Below are 20,780 nucleotides of genomic sequence, written 5' to 3' on the forward strand. Positions count from 1 at the left end.
CTTATGCAAACCCACAACGATTGGACGGGAGACTTCAGAGAGTCTCCCAAATTACTCCAGATTAATACCATTGAGGGCCACATCAAAGTTGTGCTTGACCTTGGGGAACCAGGGAGGCATGGCCATGGTGGGCATGGCCAGCTCAATATCACTCGTTGAGGCTCTGTTTTCACTGGCAGAAGGCTGCAAGAGGTCATTACAGTCAAAAACTGAGCCAGGGCGGGCCGTGTACAGCGTCCCCATAATCCATTTTTGCTGGCAGAGGGCTTCAGGAAGCCGTGGCCAAAAACGGAGCCTGGAGGGCTGCACGTGGTCCTCCCATGCTCTATATTCACTGGTAGTGGCACCATGGACCAGTCCTTCGCTGTTTCCAGGGCGGCCCCGCAGGCCAGATCTAAGCACCCTATGGGCTACATCTGGCCTGTGGGCCTTGAGTTGGACACTCCTGCTTTAACGGGACCAAAGGTAGAAATTATCAAATGTATGGGGAATACAGCAGAGGTGGGTTGCTCCTGGATTGGCCTGGATTGGGCAAACTGGTAGTGGTGGCGTTGGGAGGCTCAGCCCACCTGCCCGGATGCTTCTGCGCATGCGCAAAAGTGTCGCGTGCATGAACCAGTAGTAAAAAAAATGGAAGTCCACCACTGGAATACAGGTAATCCTAGTGTAGCGACCACAACTGAGACTGTGAAGTGATCGCTAAGTGAAACTGCAATTGCGCTTATGATCTTATTTCAGCTTCCTTTGCTTTACAGACCTGCGAAGTTGATGAATAGGAGAACTAGTTGCAATGTTACTTTTTCATCAAAGTAACAGCAAGCATCTGCCGTACGAGGCAGATGTTAAGCGACGACTACCTGTATTTGAATTGTATTTAATTAACTTATTTTAATGAAAATTTGATTGAAACTATTTTTTTCTCACTGGGGACCATATATGTCCTCTGTGTATGCGGTTCCATGACAACATACCATTCAAAGACTAAATGCAGATTGCAGAAAAAAATGATTGTGTATTCCTGCTATAAAGAAATGGGCAGAAAGTCTCCTCTTTGACTTTTGCACTTGTCAATAATGAAAGGATGACATTTACCCAAGCAACACATACACACAAAAAGCTGGTTGACAAAACATTTCCCCCCTACAAAGATGTGTCAACCCTGAGCTTGTAATTAAGAAGTTAAAATCTGTGATTTTTATATATATATTTATATTTATATTCATATATATAAAAATAGATGGCCGTACTAAGACTAAAAAAGTGAAAGAAATTCGGAGTGTCAGTACTATATATATTATATATGTATATATATATATAGATATTTGTGTGAGTGCGTGCACATGTAGGAGTGTCAATAGTTCAGCAAGAGAATTCCCTTTTGATACAACAAACAATAGGAAGAAAGTCATTTATATGAAAAGTTAAGATATTGATCCAATTACTATTAATGGCTGCTTTTAAATTGACCATTTGGGTATGTTGAATAGCACGGGTTCAGAAAATTCTGTTCGAGATCAAAAGTGAAAGTAAGAAAGATTACTGTATATCGTAAAAGATTTGTGTATGGGAGGGATTTAAATGTTTTAAATTCAAGAATTGTTAAAAAAATGCTGTGGATGGGTAGTGATAGGGTGTGTGTGTCTGCAGAGATTTGTTAAAAATGCCAAGATTGGGGTACAGGCATGTGATTGAAGCCCCACTCCTTTTTATGTGTAATCTATGAACACAGTAGGCCTCTAAAAAGAGGAGGGGCTTCAATTACATGATCATGGCTGCCATTTTGATATTTTTTGGCACCATCCTGCAGATACCCCCAAAGGGCACTCACTCCTATGCCCATGTTGTAACATGGGTTCAACCAACTGCAACAAAAACCTTACCGTGTTTCCACAAAAATGAGACAGTCTTATCCCCCCTCCCCCGAAATAAGCACTTGGCCTTCTTTTCTGCGAGGTCTTATTATTTTTGAGGTTCAGGAGGTGGCGAGCGTGGTCACCTCATGGCTGCTGCTGTGTTGCAATATTTTCGGGGAGGGCTTATTTTCAGGGGAGGGCTTATTTTAGTGCATGCACTCAAAAGCCCGATTAGGCTTATTATCCAGGGAGCTCTTATTTTTCGGGAAACAGGGTAGTTGTCAAACACAAACTGGTGAGAGGAAAGGGACAGAAAGGTGCTACTCTTGTTCTCAGAAAGTGTCCTATTTCTGCTTCAAACCTCTCCGCCAACTCTTCTGTTTGACAGTTAAGAATAAACATAGTTAGACCTGTGTTACAAAAAAAAAACCCAAAACAAAACACCAAACTCCAAGATATTCTCTCAGTGACTTAACATCATTTTGGTGATTTGAAGTGCAATACAGAAATGTCCTAGATAAGAAGGCTTGGCTTTCCTGTGGGTGCATATGTACGTGCTTATTATTCGGCCTTGGAATAGCTTTATTTTCAACATGTTTCTTCTTCCCGTTCTCTTTTTCTTTCTAATGGAAAAAAAAGAAGAAATAAAAATAAAAGCCCATGTCGGGTCCCCTAAATCTCTTACCCCCCTTTTTTTTCTTTCTGAGGCATAAAAGCAAATCATATTCTGAAAAGTCTTCTAGAATAAAAGTGTGAGAGAAGAGATCGCTGAGAAGCAGACATCGCCTTCCCCAGATGGAAACCAGAAGAGGCTCTTCTAGGCCCCGGCACACTCTCCGTGAAAGTGCCAAAATGCGGCAGGGTGCAGGGCCGCTTCCTTCTGGTAGAAAACCGTAAGGGTTGGTGGTGTGGTCCATTGTCTGAGGGCATCAGAAAAGGAGCTAATTGGCTGTTCTGTTCTTTTTCAATAGCTAAAAGGCAGTCAGAGCTGACTGGAGCCGGGATTATCTGCAGTGTCTTTGCAGGAGAAAGACTGTAAGAAGGAGGAAGCCTGTGAGGATAGATGGGCTTGGCTGGCTGGCTGAAGAGTCGACTTCCCTCCTGCCTGAGTCAATGAGAGGAGTTTCTGTGGTGATGAATTCAAATTCCGTTGGACAAATGTCATCTGTACAGCCGCTTCCACTACCGGAGCCACTGGTCTCCTCACCTGTAGGACCAGGGAGAAAAAGAGAGAAATCAGGAAGAGCTTGAAAGAACAGCTCAAGCTGTACACAGAGAGTGAAGTAGCTCCAGGTGACTCAATGTCTGAGAGCTACTGCCTGATGGGTTTGAGTCAGAGGTGGTATTCAACAGGTTCTGACCAGTTCTGGAGAACCGGTAGTGGAAATTTTGAGTAGTTTAGAGAACCGGTAAATACCACCTCTGGCTCTGTCCCCATCTATTCTCTGCCTCCACAGTCCCAGCTGATCAGGAGGGAATGGGGATTTTGCAGTAACCTTCCCCTGGAGTAGGGAAGGAATAGAGATTTTACAGTATCCTTTCCCTGCCACACCCACCAAGCCATGCCCACAGAACCGGTAGTAAAAAAAAATTGAATCCCACCACTGGTATGAGTGTACTACTTGGTGGACCATCAGCTTCCAGGATGGCTGGTTCAGAACTCCTTCCCAGGACCTCATAGCAGGTCCTACATTGACCATTGACCTGGGTCACACAGCGGAGCCCACAAAGGTACTCTCAAAAGGCCAATCATTGAAGCCAACAAGGACCGAATTATTTAATTTGAATTTTTTTTAAAAAAATATGTAGCTGCCTTTTTAAGAGACTTCAGTGGGAAGTCTGTCAATAAAGCTGTTCTGCTGACACAAATTATTAAAATAGTCATGAGTTTGGGCTCAAAGAAATAACAGAATTGAAATAGCAAACTGAAAAATTTGTTAGCAAATTGAAACCTGGATATTTCCACAAATGTAGTGAGAGGTAAAGCAGTGTTTTTACAGGATATTCTTAGCCAAATTATTTATAAGCCAAATACTTATTTATCTATCTTTCATTTAAAACAAAAGTTATTTTGTCTTTGCATAGAGGAGGGTTATATATTAAAAAAATTCAACACGGTATAATAATGCTAGAAAAATGAATAAAATATCTAAGTATCAATAACAATAAGCCAGCATTCCTCCTAGATAATACAGGTAGTCCTTGACTTACAACAGTTCATTTAGTGACTGTTCTAAGTTACAACTGCACTGAAAAAAGTGACTTATGACCCTTTTTCACGCTTATGACCATTCCAGCATCCCCATGGCCACGTGATTTATATTCAGATGCTTGACAACTCACTCACATTTATGATGGTTGCAGTGTGGTGGGGTCATGTTTTGCAACCTTCTGACAAGTAAAGTTAATGAGAAAATCAGATTCACTTAACAACCCTGTTACTCAGAGGTGGTATTCACAGGTTCTGACCAGTTCTGGAGAACTGGTAGTGGAAATTTTGAGTAGTTTGGAGAACTGGTAAATACCACCTCTGACTGGCCCCACCCCCATCTATTCTCTTCCTCCTGAATCCCAGCTGATCGGGAGGGAATGGGGATTTTATAGTAGTCTTCCCCTGCCATGCCCACCAAGCCACACCCACCAAGCTGTACTTTGCCCACCAAGCCACACCCACAGAACTGGCAGTAAAAATTTTTGAATCCCATCACTGGTGTTACTAATTTAAAAACTGCAGTGATTCAGTTAATGCATGTGACAAGAAAAGTCGTAAAATGGGGCAAAACCCACTCAACAAATTTCTCACTTAGCAACATAAATTTTGGGCTCAATTGTGGCCGTAAGTCAAGGACTAGCTGAAATATTATATAATGTGAACATCTGAGGAAGAACAGCTTTGCCCGGGTGACACTTAATGTGCAATGATTTATTAATCTGTGCATGGCACAGCTTTTTTTTGTCTCCAGCAAGACAAGGTAGAGCAGCTAGTTTCTGAGGTAGATATTTTACAAAAATAAAATTGCCACGTGTGGACATATGAAAAAAGAAAGGGAACTGCTGCTATTTTTTTTAAAAAATCCATATACTTGCTACTTATGTACAAGTCACATTCTTAACCATAGTATTTCCTACACAGAATAAAGAAAACAATTTTTTTCCTGGTGCTGCTGAATTTAACCATCCCTAACATATTAAAAATGTAGTTCACTATTCTTTATTTGGTGAGAAGAAAGCTCTTCTGTTTTTACTCCATTAATTTTACATAGATGTCTACAGGTTTCATTTTAAGCCTTTTTGGTACATCAGCATAACATCTACATCTACAACTATTGAAGTATTAAGCTATTAAAGAATCTTGAAGTAGTGTGTGTGTGTGTGTGTGTGTGTGTGTATGTATGTGTATGTGTTTGCGTGTGTGTACTCAACAAATCAATCAGTAAACACAAACACATTCCGGTGTGTTTGTATATAAAATGAAAAAAGAAAAACAGTAGTAGCATACTTCTAAAAATATTCTCTCAATGGGAGCTCTTGCAGTATTAAAAGGCAGTTTTTCAAGTGTTTATTAAAAGTTCATTCTAATACAGAAATTTTCAACAAATAATTTCTCTTAGCACAAGATAACTAAGTGTTGTGCATTCCTCTTTTGCTCTATGGCTGTGATGGTGAACCTATGGCACGTGTGCCACAGGTATCATGAAAAGCCCTCTCTGCGGGCATGCCAGCTGGAGCCACAGCCCAGCTCCACTGTGCATGTGCGTGGACCTCCTGCTGGCCAGCTCTTCTTTGGGTCTCAGCCGCGCATGCACCGGGGTGGGTGGGACGTATGCGGGGGACGCATATGTGCATGCACGTGTGTGTGTGTGTGCATGTGTGTGGGGTGCTCGCATTGCATTTTGGGGTCCCGTGCAATGCCCCTGCACTCCGTTTTGGCTTCGGCCATGTGTGCCCCACCCTCAGTGCATGCGTGCCCTACCCTCGTACATGTCCGTGCAACCTCCCCATTCCCCATTTTGGACCTGCAAGGCCTCCTGCACCAACCTGAAAGCCAAAACGGGGCATGGGGGCGTCACACATGCATGCACGGTGGTGGGGCTCATGGGGGTCACATGCACATTGCATTATGGGTGCAGGCGTACAATGACAAAAAAGTTACCCATTACTGCTCTATGGCCAACAGATATAGAGTTTTCAGAAGCCAACCAAGATGTACCCCAGCCGTTTGCTTCCCCTAGACTGGCCTTCTTCCGTTCTTTATTAAACATCCTGATTTTTTTTAATTTTAAGTTGTTATTATCAGATCAATCTAATTTTTACTTATTTGACCATATCTAAGTACTGTTCTACAGTGTCTTTAAAACACGCCACAGTATTTCTTCTTATCCTTTTTAGATATTTTAGAACTGTTTTATCCTAAATGTAATTTCCTTGCTGGTCAATCACCAAATAATTTTTTTTAAAAAAATGACTGATCAAACCAGGGATATTCTGCCCATCAAACAAGTATTATAATCAGTGAGCCACCGCTAACCAATAGAAAAAATGCAAGGAAAAAAGGAATTTTTAATTCAAAGCTGGTTGCTGTGCTTACACACATGTGCATTTTGATGAATTTGATATAACTTAATATGCATATTAAGACATGCCAGACATGCCAGTACAATAAAATCTGCCCCCCAAAAGGAAAGTAATGGAAGGCTGTTTTCCTGGAACAGAACAGAAAATTGGAAGTATACACCAGCAGGAGGTTTATCCAGGAAATGAACTTTTGGGGCCTGCATTTAGACTGAATCCTCTGCATGGTGCTGCTAAAGAGTCATAACAGAGATTTTCAAGACAAGCGTAGAGTTAAGTGGCATCAGAAGAGGCCTGGAGCAAACTGTGTGGGAGAAGTCGGATGGCTAGGGGAAACCACTTTTCATGTTACATATGTGCGTATACCAGGGTTGGATTCAGCTGGTTCAGACCAGTTTGAGTGAACCGGATGTTAATTTTAATCTGGTTTGCTGAACCGGTAGTTGCAACAACTGGCTGACTCTGCCCACACTACTACTCCCCTCCCAGGAATCTCCATGCGGCCCGTTTTGGATGCCAGGTCAATTCAGGGCCCACATGGAGGCTCTGGGAGGGCTAAAAATGGGCCTACTGGAAGTACCGGAAGTCTGGAAACGGGTCTGTTTCTGGCCTCTGGAAGGCCTCCAGAGCACAAGGGAGGCCATTTCCGCCCTCCCGGAGGCTCAGGGAAAGCCTCCCGAGCCTGGGGATTGTGAAGAGCGGGCCTACCGGAAGTTCAGGAAGTCCGAAAACAGGCCTATTTCGGGCCTCGGGAGACTCAGGGCAAGCCACTGGAGCCTGGGAAAGGTGAAAACGCATCCCCCATTATGGTGCAGGAGGCTGAGTAGGCCATGCCCATCATGGCCATGCCCACCCAGCAACCAGGCAGAGAACGGGTTGCTAACATTTTTTAATCCCACCGCTGTGCATACCCACATGCTCTTCCTGTCTTTTGTAGGAGAGACACACTATCTTGCTCTCTAAAAGGAAACTGTGCAGCTGGGTACCATTTCTTATCTTCTAATTTAGGGGTAGAATAGACAAGAGGTATGTGTGTGCTGCCGACTCAGTGGTACCTTAGGTGGGCATCTTACTGGAAGTTTTCAAAAATAGATTGGACAATTTTTGACTGGGAATGGTGTAACGTTCCTGTCTTGAGCAGGGGATTGGACTAGAAAACCTCCAAGGTCCCTTCCAGCTCTGTGATTCTATGATTTAATCTGAAAGGAAAGCAGCTTGAGAGTGTCCAGCCTCTGCTCCTCATATGGTAGAAACTTTCTGGGTGGGATAAATAGACTGGTTTTGTTTATGCTGTAGGACCTCCTATTGGTATGAGCCAAGGTGGCGCAGTGGTTAAATGCAGCACTGCAGGCTACTGCTAGATCAGCAGGTCAGCGGTTCAAATCTCACCGGCTCAGGGTTGACTCAGCCTTCCATCCTTCCGAGGTGGGTAAAATGAGGACCCAGATTGTTGGGGGCAATATGCTGACTCTCTGTAAACCGCTTAGAGAGGCCTGAAAGGCCTATGAAGCGGTATATAAGTCTACTGCTATTGCTATTGGTAGATGTGGAAGGCCTCAGCATGTGAAAACTCATAAATTTAATAAATCTCAATCTCTCTCTCTCTCATAAAACCATTGAATGTAAAAGAAAGACTTGAATGGCGATAGAGTGAATGGACCTCCACCACTTGATTCATGTGTAAGACTACTCTTTACAAGTCAAACAAAAAGCAAGAGTTTCAAGACAATAGAGTCTTCAAAACACCTTTTTTCGGCTCTCACCTTCCTCTCTGTGATTGCTGAAAAATTAGCGATGTGTTTCCTCTTCATTCAGAAGTGGGAAACAAACTCAATAGTATTGTAGGCTCTGAAGTTGGCTTAACACCATTAAAAACTGGAGCACTGTACCCTGATTAGATTAACATGCAAAACCTGGTTCCCACCTCCATTTATGATGTGACCTTACTTACTCTGCCCAAATGCCCATCCACAGTGATGTCTAGCCACCAAAAGCAATTACAGCACTGGATACAGGAAGAAGACAGCCATTAATTTCAATGCAAATCGCTACTAGCGTTAGAAGTCAGAAAGAAAGGTTGCAGCAGAGAAAATTGCCTACATAATGTCTTACTTGTGTCCTGAAAGTTCACATCATTCCCATTGTATGCATTTTTAAGTTTGTTGGTCATTACTCTTAGTGCCATGATTTGCTGTCTTATGTAGGTATCAGGCCGGGTGATGTCCACATCAACCTCAGGATTGTTTATCTGATTGGTGAGTCCATCATTCATGATCTCAGGTAGATACCTGTACACCAGAATAGAGAATTAAGACACATCTTTGTAATGATTACACTTCGATGGCATTATTCACCGAGACAAGGACATTCATCCATGACTTATACACATTCATCTTTTGTGATAAATATGCTTATAGGACCATTCATTCATTCCTTGGTGTCTTATGTTTCAGGGAGGGATGTCTTCCTAGAATGGATGCAAACAAATAGTTTCCTTTTCCCAAAAAATAATAAAACACCACTGTATTTCCTGAGTAACCATGGCTCAAAATTTGAAAATTCCTAAACGCCCTATTCTACCGAGCGAGATAGATGGGAGACAGTATTTTCATGAATTCCTGTTTATGTTTTAAAGAAATGATTTGCCTTTATTTATACTGGGATGGGTTTCTACTGGTTCGCCCTGGATTTGGAGAAATGGTAGTGGCTGTGACAGGAGGCTCCGCCCACTCTCCTGAATGCTTCTGTGCATGCGCAGAAGCATCACGCGCGCACGAGCGAACTGGTAGTAAAATAAATTGAAACCTACCAATGGGTGTAATGTATTCACATTGTTGACTTTGCACAAAAGAACCACATGATTCTATACTAAAAATTGGCATGACTTACTTCTGTGCTTTTCTTTACATTCTTTTGTTGGAATAACCAGGATTTAAAAGCTGTAGGTTTTATTAAGACAGGTAAAGGAAACTTTGGTCCCACTGAAATAAATGAACCTTGTGTATATATTTGAGAGTTACTGATTTCAGTAAGAATTAAGTACATACATTTGGAAAATAATTCTCTAGTCAATGGAACAACATCTGATTTAGAGGACAAATCAAAAGAAAATAACATCCTCTTTTTTCTGTATCTATGACCAGTTCCTAATATAATAACCAAAAATCCAAATGATCCATGACATTGATTTGGCACAATATATGCCACGAGGGACTGTGAATTTGAAGAAATGAATCATCCACTAATCAGGAAAAGCCCTAAAAGTATATCTCCCAATAGATGTGTGTGTGTGTGTGTGTGTGTGTGTGTGTGTGTGTGTGTGTTAAAGCCATCAAAAAAGTGATTAGGATTACAGAATTAGGAAATAAAAGAGTTGGGAAAGAACCTTAGAGGTCTTCTAGTCCAACCCCCTGCTCAAGCAGGAGACTCTATAGTATCACTCCAGGCAAATGGAAGGACATTAAATGTTTTTCCTCCCATATTTCCTCTCTGTCCAGACAACCTTGCCTGATTATATTGGAGATTTTGACAATAAATCCTCTTAAGCTTGGTTATTGGACTTCCAATTTGAATATTTAAAAAAAGCGTTGGAGTATTTTTATATATTTACAATGAGGAAGGATAGAAATGCTAATTCTTGCCAAACATAAACAAAGGAATATATCATGTAGCAAAATCTATGTAAAGGAAAACAATATATTTTCTGTACAGAAAAACACACATATTGGAAAGATAAAACGCCCATTGTTTAGCTTCAGATAAAGAAACACCTGCCTAATCATAAATAAGGAAGTTTGTTGTAACTTTTAAGATAATCTGTTTTAACAGAATACAAAAAGAAAGTGTTCATCTTGATAGAGCATAAACTGTCGTAATAATACATTCCATTCTACTGATAACAACTGGTGAACATTCTAGACTTTGGGCCCCTATTAAAAAAGGAAACAAAGAAAAACGCAGAGTGACCACCTGCTCAAAAACTTGATAGTTCTGGGTGAAGAGACATATTTTGACTTTCCGTTGATCATCTGGTGATTTTTAATTATAATCCTAGCTTGGGCCAGGAACAGAGAAAACAAAGGAGTTTAAAACTTCTGACAAAAGAAAAGGAGAAAAAGGTGCATAGGCTAATTAAATAGATCACATTAATACTCTTGCATTAATAAGAGAATATTGTTAGTTAACCAGGAAACTGTTTCTAACATCATTTTTGACAAACTCTTAGCTAATCTATGAAAAGACTAGACTTCCCTATGAATATGCGGATTCACAGGTGTGTTGGGCTGTTGAGTGTATTTAACTTGCAGGATGCATGGAAATTGTTAGAAAGTTAACAGGTTTATCAAGACCATTGGATTTGCACACATTAAAATGGGGTCTATAACAATTCGCCATGGCCACCTTGCCATGGCCAACTTGCCTTGGCCAACTCACCACAGCCAACTTGCCATGGCCAACTCACCACGGCCAACTTGCCATGGCCAACTCACCACAGTCAACTTGCCATAGCCAACTTGCCATGGCCAACTCACCACAGTCAACTTGCCATGGCCAACTTGCCATGGCTAACTCTCTTCAGGATAGTTCGCCATAGCCACCTTGCAGCAAGACAACTCGCTGTGGGACAAGAGTTACACTAATATAAAAAAAAATAGTGGAATAGAATTATTAAAGAAAGGATGCAGAAGGAGGGACAGGATGAAATGTGAATGGCAAAAATTTAAATATTTTTAAATTTATTTTAAATAATTACATTGAAATGGTAAATTGTCCCTCAGTGAGTTGAGCTACCGGTGAGTTGGCCATGGCAAGTTGGCCATCGTGAATTGTCCCATTAGATTTAAAATGTGCTCTAGAATGCACCGAGGCTCAGTGTTGGGCCTGAAGATATCATCAGAAATTGAAAAATGATTAATAACCGAGCAGAATCCAAGACCAATACTTTCTAGGATTACTCACAATTGATGATGTTTTTTATAGCAAAAGTAAAAAATGACTAGTGATCCATAGATCCAAATTGTTAACTGCATTCTTCAAAAATGCACATAGATTTATAAGGGGGGGGGGGAGTATCGAGAAGCTTCATCTTCTCTTGGTATCTTTTTTAACAACCCTTTCTGTCTGACATGGGTTAAAGTAACAAATTTGGCAAGCCTTTTCAGCATAGGCTTATAGTAAACCTTTCATTTAACCCTTCATTCACACGTACAAACACATATGGCCACAGAGGAATTTAACCCAACATGTTTTTTAAAAGATGTAAGTTATAAGTTCTAAGGAGATGTAAGCCGTCTAGAGTTGTAAGATGTAAGCCGCCTTGATAGTGAGATGGGTGGTATATATATTTAATAAATACAACATGTATGTTTTTTAAACAAATCATATAAAGTTATAAATGTATTATGGTAATCGGCATAGGTTTTTACACTAATACTCTGCACAAATCCAAGAAGCTGGAATTTCTGGCATTTGCACCATGTTTCCCAGGTCTTATATTAATTTTTGCTCCAAATGACGCATTCGGGCTTATTTTCTGGTTAGATCTTATTTTGGGGGAAATACGGTATTATATAGGGCTTATATTACGAGCATCCAGAAAAATCATGCTAGGACTTGTTCTCCAGTTGGGTCTTATTTTCAGGAAAATTCCAGTTGCAATGGAGAGAGATAGCTTTCATTAGTTATGGACAAAGAATGCCAGTATTCCTTGTGTTCAATTGACAAAGTGTTGCAAAGCCTTCTAGACCCCTACATTGCGAGTTTCATCTGTGAATATTGTTTTTATTGTTTTTCTTTCTCACTTACTTAGCTTTGGTGTGTCCATTCCAACAATCCTCTTCATTAGACATGCCAGCAGTCACTGTTTCTTCCTTGCAGATGGTGTAGGGTAATGTAGACCAGAACTTTTTGGAAAGCTTTAGTTTTTCTTTAATGTCAATTACCTAATCACAAGACAAAGGGAAGGTCTTTGGTTAAAAAAAAGCCTAATAAAGCCTGTTCCTGAAAAGAATATTCAAAGAAATTAATAAATATGGCATATGTACTAGGATCAGGGTCAAGCTACAGGATAAAGGCCCGCGTCTATGCGGGCTGGGATCCTTGAAGGACATATCCCAGGGGCCAAGCTGCAACAACCCAGGATATGCTAGCTTGGCTGGATCTGGGCTGATGGCGAATCATAGACTTTAAAATATGGGAATGTTAGCAAACCCTCATGCACAGGCAGCTTGAGTGGTGTCTCCTTGCATATGAGCCCCATCCTGTCGCTCGGGCAAGTCGAGCTGTGCATGTGTGTGTGCACTGGCCTGCTGCTTGCGTGGCCTGATTTCCCTACACCCCTCCCAATGAGGATGCCAAGTCGTAAAGGTTGGAGACCATTGCTTTAGGATGTATCTCTCCATATGTGGAAGAAAACCATCTTTCTCCCTTCTTGAACTTGCGTTCTTTTAGGAAGACTTTTTGTGTTTCTTTTAAGAAACATTAACTCTTTACATCTCCAACAGCTGAATGTCCCAATCTTTACCAATAAATTTGGGTATAAGATAAATATCCACAATCTGGTATTTGCAGATATCAAGCCCACACGTAGGTACAGATTAAACACTTGCGAAATGCATGATATCCCACTCTGGCTGGGGGAAACCATTGGTTGCCAAAACTGTACATCTCCCTGGGACTGCTGGATAATGGTCTGCATATAAAGCGCATCATGAAGATAGAAAATTAGACAACAGAACTAAACAAAATAAAGGAAACAGAAACAAAGGTTTAAAATCCTAATTGTATGTGACTAACCATATTCACGTGAAATAATTCCCATATAATTACTGTGCTCTTCAGTTTTCAGTTCTGGTAGTGCAATTCTCATGTGTGTGTGTGTGTGTGTGTGTGTGTGTGTGTGTGTGTGAGAGAGAGAGAGAGAGATTTTTTTCAGGCATTGCTACTGCTCCCTTCATGTATGACAAAACCTGAGACTTTCTTGTCCTCTAGATGGCAATATTGACTAATGCTTTCTTTTCCCACTACTTGGGACACGCAACTCCATACAAAATATATCCTACATAAAATTGTAGATTATTCTATTGAATATAAAACTGACAAGACTGATATTTTAAAACTTGAAACTGACAGGCTGCTATTTTAATGAGGTCTGCCAGAGCCAAGGTTAACCAAAACCTTCGTTCATTACAAAATGTTAAGACCTCAATTCGCAGCAAGTGAAGGAAGAACATTACGCCTAGTGATATCTTGACAGGGTTCTCAAAATTGCATCGTGAATGTGTTTTGCAAACTCATGCCTTTTGAGTTTTTTTTAAAGTATAACTTTAAACAAATTTCATTTTATTCCTTTTTTTAAAAAAAATAATAACACAGCAGGGGTAATTATAAATGGGTATTGCATTGTAGCTGTTGCAATAACATTAAACAAACACTTATCCTAAAGAGGCTTTTCTTTTGTAATAAAAAAACAACTGAAATGAAATACAATAAAAAATATACATTTTAAATTGATAGTAACCTCATACTTTACTTAAGAGCTCTGATGCGGAAGCAATTAGCTTACTAATATCAATTAAGGTATTAACACAGTAAGAGTCACGTTGGGCCAGATCAAAGATAGACTGAGTCAATTTTTCTGTTCCTACATCAGCCATCCAAATACCTCTGAGAAGGGTTTGATAGTCATGATTTCACTGCAGGAATTCTTGTTTATACTTAATTCTTCTTGGGTATGCATACAGGTGAAACTTGAAAAATTAGAATATCATGCAAAAGTTCATTCATTTCAGTAATGCATGTTAAGAGCTGAAACTAATATATGAGACTCATTACATGCAAAGCAAGATAGTTCAAGATGTGATTTGTCATAATTGCGATGATTATGGTTTACAGCTCATGAAAACCCCAAATCCACCATCTCAGAAAATTAGAATATTACATGCAATCAATAAAACAAAGATTGTACATAGAACAATATTGGACCTCTGAAAAGTATAAGCATGCATATGTACTCAATACTTGGTTTGGGCCAATTTTGCAGCAATTACTGCCTCAATGTGGCGTGACATGAAGCTTTCAGCCTGTGGCACTGCTGAAGTGTTATGGAAGACCAGGATGCTTCAATAGCGGCCTTCAGCTCCTCTGCATTGTTCGATCTCATGTCTCTCATCTTTCTCTTGGCAATGCCCCATAGATTCTCTATGGGGTTCAGGTCAGGCGAGTTTGCTGGCCAATCAAGCAGAGTAATCCCACGGTCATTGAACCAGGTTTTGGTGCTTTTGGCATTGTGGGCAAGTGCCAAGTCCTGCTGGAAAATGAAGTCAGCATCCCCATAAAGCTCATCTGCGGATGAAGATTTTGAAGCATGAAGTGCTCCAAAATCTCCTGGTAGATGGCTGCATTGACCCTGGACTTAATGAAGCACAGTGGACCAATACCAGCAGATGACATGGCTCCCCAAATCAACAGAGACTGTGGAAACTTCACACTGGACTTCAAGTATCTTGCAGTGTGTGCCTCTCAATTCTTCCTCCATACTCTGGGTCCTTGGTTTCCAAGTGAGATGCAAAAATTGCTCTCATCAAAAAAAAAGGACTTTGGACCACTGAGCAACAGACCAGGTCTGTTTTTCTTTAGCCCAGGTAAGACGCTTCTGATGTTATTTGTTGTTCAGGAGTGGCTTGACAAGGAGAATGTGACATTTGAAGCCTATGTCCAGGATCCGTCTGTGTGTGGTGGCTCTTGATGCACTGACTCCAGCCTCAGTCCACTCCTTGTGAAAGTCCCCAACACTTTTGAATGGCCTTTTCCTGAGAATCCTTTCCAGGCTGCGATCATCCCTGCTGCTTGTGCACCTTTTTCATCCACACTTTCCCCTTCCACATAACTTTCTATTAATGTGCTTTGGCAACATCCAACTTCTTTTGCAATTACCTTTTGCGGCCTTCCCTCCTTATGGAGGGTGTCAATGATGGTTTTCTGCACAACTGTCAGGTCAGCAGTCTTTCCCATGATTGTGATTCCTACTGAACCAGGCTGAGAGACCATTTAAAGGCTCAGGAACCCTTTGCAGGTGTTGTGGCTTAATTAGCTGATTAGAGTGGGACACTTTGAGCCTAGAATATTGCACCTTTCCACAATATTCTAATTTTCTGAGATTGTGGATTTGGGGTTTTCATGAGCTGTAAACCATAATCATCACAATTATGACAAATCACGGCTTGCTTTGCATGTAACAAGTCTATCTCATATATTAGTTTCATCTTTTAAATTGCATTACTGAAATAAATGAACTTTTGCATGATATTCTAATTTTTCGAGTTTCACCTGTATGTATATCACTGGTGGGATTCAATTTTTTTTACTACCAGTTCTGTGGTGTGTCTTGGTGGGCATGGCTGAGGTGGCACAGTGGTTAAATGCAGCACTGCAGGCTACTTCAGCTGACTGCAGTTCTGCAGTTCGGCTGTTCAAATCTCACCGGCTCAGCCTTCCATCCTTCTGAGGTGGGTAAAATGAGGACCTGGATTGTTGTTGGGGGCAATATGCTGACTCTGTAAACCGCTTAGAGAGGGCTGAAAGTCCTATGAAGCGGTATATAAGTCTAACTGCTATTGCTATTGCTATGGCAGGGGAAGGATACTGTAAAATCTCCGTTCCCTCCCCACTCTAGGGGGAGGTTACTACAAAATCCCCATTTCCTCCCAATCAGCTGGGACTCAGAAGGCAGAGAATAGATGGGGGCGGGGCCAGTCAGAGGTGGTATTTATCGGTTCTCCAAACTACTCAAAATTTCCGCTACCCATTTTCCAGAACTGGTCAGAACTGCTGAATACCACCTCTGATGGTACACACCTCTTCAAAACCACAGCGCTCCCAATAAATTCCATTTAAAGGAACAAAACTTCTAGCTATGTTTACATTCCTGGAATTCTCTCTGCAACTAGTATGCAGATAGTATCCTCTTCTACAAGACAGAAAACTATGGATAGACCTGAAATTAATGTGTTTCTTTTGTTTTGATGCTACTCATTTGGCATGTACCTTTTAAAAATATTTTAAGATTTTTTTAAAAAAAAGATTCATAAGCTGACTGAAGAAATCATGATGGTGTAAGCATTCCTTGATTAATGACTACTCAATCAGTGACCGTTTGAACTTGCAACAGCGCTGAACATGTGGTGCTTATGATGGGTCCTTGGAGTTCTGGTTGACATAGAGTCACATTTGCCAGGTTTCAATAAGCAAAATTTAATTGGAAATTCAGCAGGTGATTGTAAAATGGCAACTACGTGACATCATCACTTAGTAATGTGCAGAGATTTGCGTAATGATGGCAACAGGGAGTACTGGATTCGCAGTTGCTAAGAAGCATGGTCACATGACGTTGTGCTTAAAACAACAGCAATTCTGGTTCCAATTGCTGTTGTTAATGGGGGACTCCCTGTATGTAAATAAATAAATCTTATTGCTTAGTAATGCAATGGACATGTTAATGCTGTGCAATTTTTATAAAAACACAGGAAATTCTAGACTATGAAATATTTAAGAAAGGGTCCAGAAAAGAAAAGAAAATTATTGCATTATAAGGCTGTCAGTGATGATATTCATTTTCTAACCATCTCTCTTAGACCACAGTTTTCCAACCTTTCTGGCTTTGCAGACTGACGGGAGAAGGGAAGAGATGATTCTGCATGAGTGGTGGGCAACTGTATGCATGCACAGCTCCATTTCCATGTGTGCTCATCGCTGGTGCAATAACAATAGCACTTAGATTTATATACCACTTCACTGATTTACAGCCCTCTCTAAGAGTCAGCCTGTTGTCCTCAACAATCTGCCTCCTCATTTTACCAACCTTGAAATGACAGAAGGCTGAATCAGCCTTGAACTGAACTGCATTCTAACCACTGCACCACCACGGCTCACCACGGCAAATGGAACATGCATGCTTGCCTGCTGCCAATGCAAGTGGAGATGCATGCACATGTGCTCACCCACCACCTCACGGCCCGGTTCCAATAGTTCAAGGCCCAGAGATTGGGGTTCCCTGTCTTAGATAGATTTTTGCAGCCAAAATATCACTGAGAGACATAGCACTTACATGATCAACTATATGATGGAATATATGCTTCCAGGGACTATTTCATCATATCTGTACAGTGTTATCTTAATTTGGCATATATTTTTTTATCCATGACTATGAGGAAAAAATGTAAATAGAGAGGTCAAAGAGAAATAAAATATAAAAGCCTCTAATTTCAATAACTTTCCCATTACAACTCTTAAGTGATCATTACAATCATGTTTGTCTGTTTGAATAAATCAATCAATACACAATTACAAAATAGTGCTGATGCTAACACATTTTTAGAGAGTCAATCTAAGGTAAAAAAATTTTTTAGAGGGACAATGATTTCATTATCTCCATTGAGGTCCTAAATCATACTTGACTAAATTGCTTCATTCTTAATTAATACTTCTAGAAAGGTCAACGAGTGCTATGTTGGTTCCTGAATTTGGGGAGTTGAAATATGCACTATATGTATGATACTGGGTTCCAGATTTGGGAAGTATTATTTGATGACACAACATAATTTATAAGTAGCAATAGCACTAGACATATACTGCTACATAGTGCTTTACAGCTCTCTCTAAGCGGTTTATAGAGTCAGCATATTGGCCCCAACAATCTGGGCCCTCGTTTTACCAACCTTGGAAGGATGGAAGGCTGAGTCAACCTTGAGTCTGGTGAGATTCGAACCGCCAAACTGCTGGCAGCTGGCAGTCAGCAGAAGTAGCTTGCAGTACTGCATTCTAACTACTGCGCCACCACGGCTCTGAAGTAGAATTCCAACTCCTTCATGGTAAGATCTGATTACATTTTTTATATATTAAAATTAAGTCAAAAATGCCTCGTGTGGTGGCAATTAAAGGTGGGTATAGTATCCCCACCTGAGATGCAAAATCCAGACAACCACTTGATGGAAGCAAAGAGCTGTGCATCTGTGCTGCCACCTACTGAATATTTCAATTTCCGCAGAACCTTTATGTCCATATATGTTTTAGTTCTAAGGGCTTCGGCTCTGCTTTTTCGTTAAAATATTGATTATATAAATACATTTTATACAAATAAAAACTTTCTTGCTGTTTACTGTTCAGAGGTTCAGATGGCTAAGGTGTTTCTTGCTCCAAAGATTTCCTAAAATCCTCTGATTGGCCCTTGTGAGAAAAGAGATCCTTAGTTCGACAGATCTTTGGGCTGAAGCATTGGGACTTTTATCATGAACCTATGGCTTCACTTGTCTCATAACACAAATACTTCCTTTAGGCATGAATTTCAAGACTGGGGAGACATTTTGCTACTGAAACAGACATTCCTATTTTTGCACCTGTAAAGCAGAGTTCCTCCTATTGTGAAGGGATGATTCTGTGGGAGGGGAGGGTGCATATGTGCATGCATGAGCATCTGTTGCTCACATGACTGGGGCCGTGAGCCCATGTGAGGCTCGCACAAGTGGGCTGTGAGCCTTCACGACGCTCACACGAGGAGGGCTGCGAGCCCCTAGGGAGCTTGCACAAGTAGGGCCGTGAACCCCTGCGACACTCATGCAAGTGGGACTGTGCTCCCGCACACATGTGTGCACCCTAACCAGCCACTCACATTGGTTGTGAATAGGCGATGACCTGGCAGTGGGCCACGACTGACAGGTTGGGGACCCCTGCTGTAAAGCAGGGTCTCAGGCAGTCTCACAAACATGGCTTGTTTACAAAGCCAGTATACTTATTTGCACTTTGCAATTTTCATTTGATCACAGTATTACTTTTATGTTGTTTTTAATGATGTTTTAAATTGTATGATATGAGCCATGGGTGCCCAACGTTTCACTCAACTTGACTGCATTGAGTAAAGAGGAATTGTTTGGGGCTGCAGCAGGGGTGAAATGCTATCAGTTCAGACCCATTTGCCCGAACCAGTAGTAAGAAATGCACACTCACATTTGCAAACCGGTAGCGAAAGTAAGTGGATTTCACTCCTAGGCTGCATATAAAATATATAATATACTTAATGTATATAAATCACATAATCAGAGGCGGCTTGCTAATTCTTTTACTACCGGTCTGGGCACGCTCCTGTGCTCACTCCTATGCATTTGCGCAGAAGCGTCCGGGGGGTAGGGGGTGGGCAGAGCCTCCCGCTGCCGCTACTACCAGTTTCGGCCAATCCGGGCTGAACCAGCAGCAACCCACCTCTGCACATAATAATGTTAAAAGTTTAAAATCTCATGGGGACACATTATTAACTGTTCAGGGCCACATGGACATACCTGATATAAACTGTCAGGATTCTTTTCGCACCCAAGTGATACAAAAATACAAAACATAAAATGAAAAGTGGCTTTCCTTTCCCTGCAGACTTACCTTACCCAAACACTAGAGAAGAGTACTAAAAAGTTAAGTTGTAAATCTCATTCAAGAATGTCGAAAACATTCTGCACAATACACATTTTATTACACAGTTGAATATAAAAGCGGTGGCAGAAACACACCAGCTTCAAGATGAAGAGCTGGGAGTTTTTTTTTTTTTCTGTACCACTTCTTTCGCTAAGTGCCAACATTCAAGTCACAAACATTAATCTTGTCAAGAAAGTAAAAGAAAATAGTAAGTACTCAGGTAACTACAGAAGGCAGCAGTCCGTTCCCACACTAATTTAATTGCAGCAGTAGAATACTCCATTATTTGACATTTTAAAAGTGATATTTTTAAAATGAAAAATCAACCTAATTAAATAATGCTTAATAAATTATGTTATGTTCATAGGTAGAGAGCAGGGTTCAAGAAGGCAATTTTATAGCCCCTTCCTGGATCGGGATGCTCTATGCACAGTCACTCATGCCCTCATCCTTTCTCGCCTGGACTACTGTAACACTCTCTACATGGGGCTGCCCTGGAAGAGCACCCGGAGGCTTCAACTGGTCCAGAATGCAGCTGCATGGGTTATCATGGGGGCACCTAGATGCTCCCATGTTGCGCCCCTTTTAGGCGGCCTGTACTGGTTGCCGGTTGTCTTCTGGGTGCAATTCAAGGTACTAATTATGACCTTTAAAGCGCTCCATGGCTTAGGCCCAGGATACCTGCGAGGCCACCTATTGCCACCGGTAGCCTCCCACTGTCCAGTGCGATCTCACAGAGTTGGCCTCCTCAGGGTGCCATCAGCCAGACAGTGTCGGCTAGTGACCCCCAAGGGGAGAGCCTTCTCTGTGGGAGCGCCTTCCCCCTGGAATGAGCTGCGTCCAGAGCTTCGTATAATCCCTGACCTCCGATCCTTCCGACGTGCCCTAAAAAGTTGGCTG

General features: G+C 41.3%; 1 protein-coding gene across 1 annotated transcript in view; it reads right to left on the bottom strand.

Annotated features, from left to right (window-relative positions):
• Positions 1-2,084: 2,084 nt before the first annotated feature.
• GPC6 (glypican 6) overlaps positions 2,085-20,780 on the bottom strand; it is a 934,808-nt gene continuing 916,112 nt past the window's right edge. The window contains 3 exon segments of the mRNA XM_032226094.1: positions 2,085-3,060; positions 8,538-8,713; positions 12,231-12,367. Coding sequence (XP_032081985.1) covers positions 2,858-3,060; positions 8,538-8,713; positions 12,231-12,367 — 516 coding nt within the window. The 3' untranslated portion in view covers positions 2,085-2,857.

Source organism: Thamnophis elegans, chromosome 11 (assembly GCF_009769535.1).
Source record: "Thamnophis elegans isolate rThaEle1 chromosome 11, rThaEle1.pri, whole genome shotgun sequence".
Classification (NCBI taxonomy): Eukaryota; Metazoa; Chordata; class Lepidosauria; order Squamata; family Colubridae; genus Thamnophis; species Thamnophis elegans.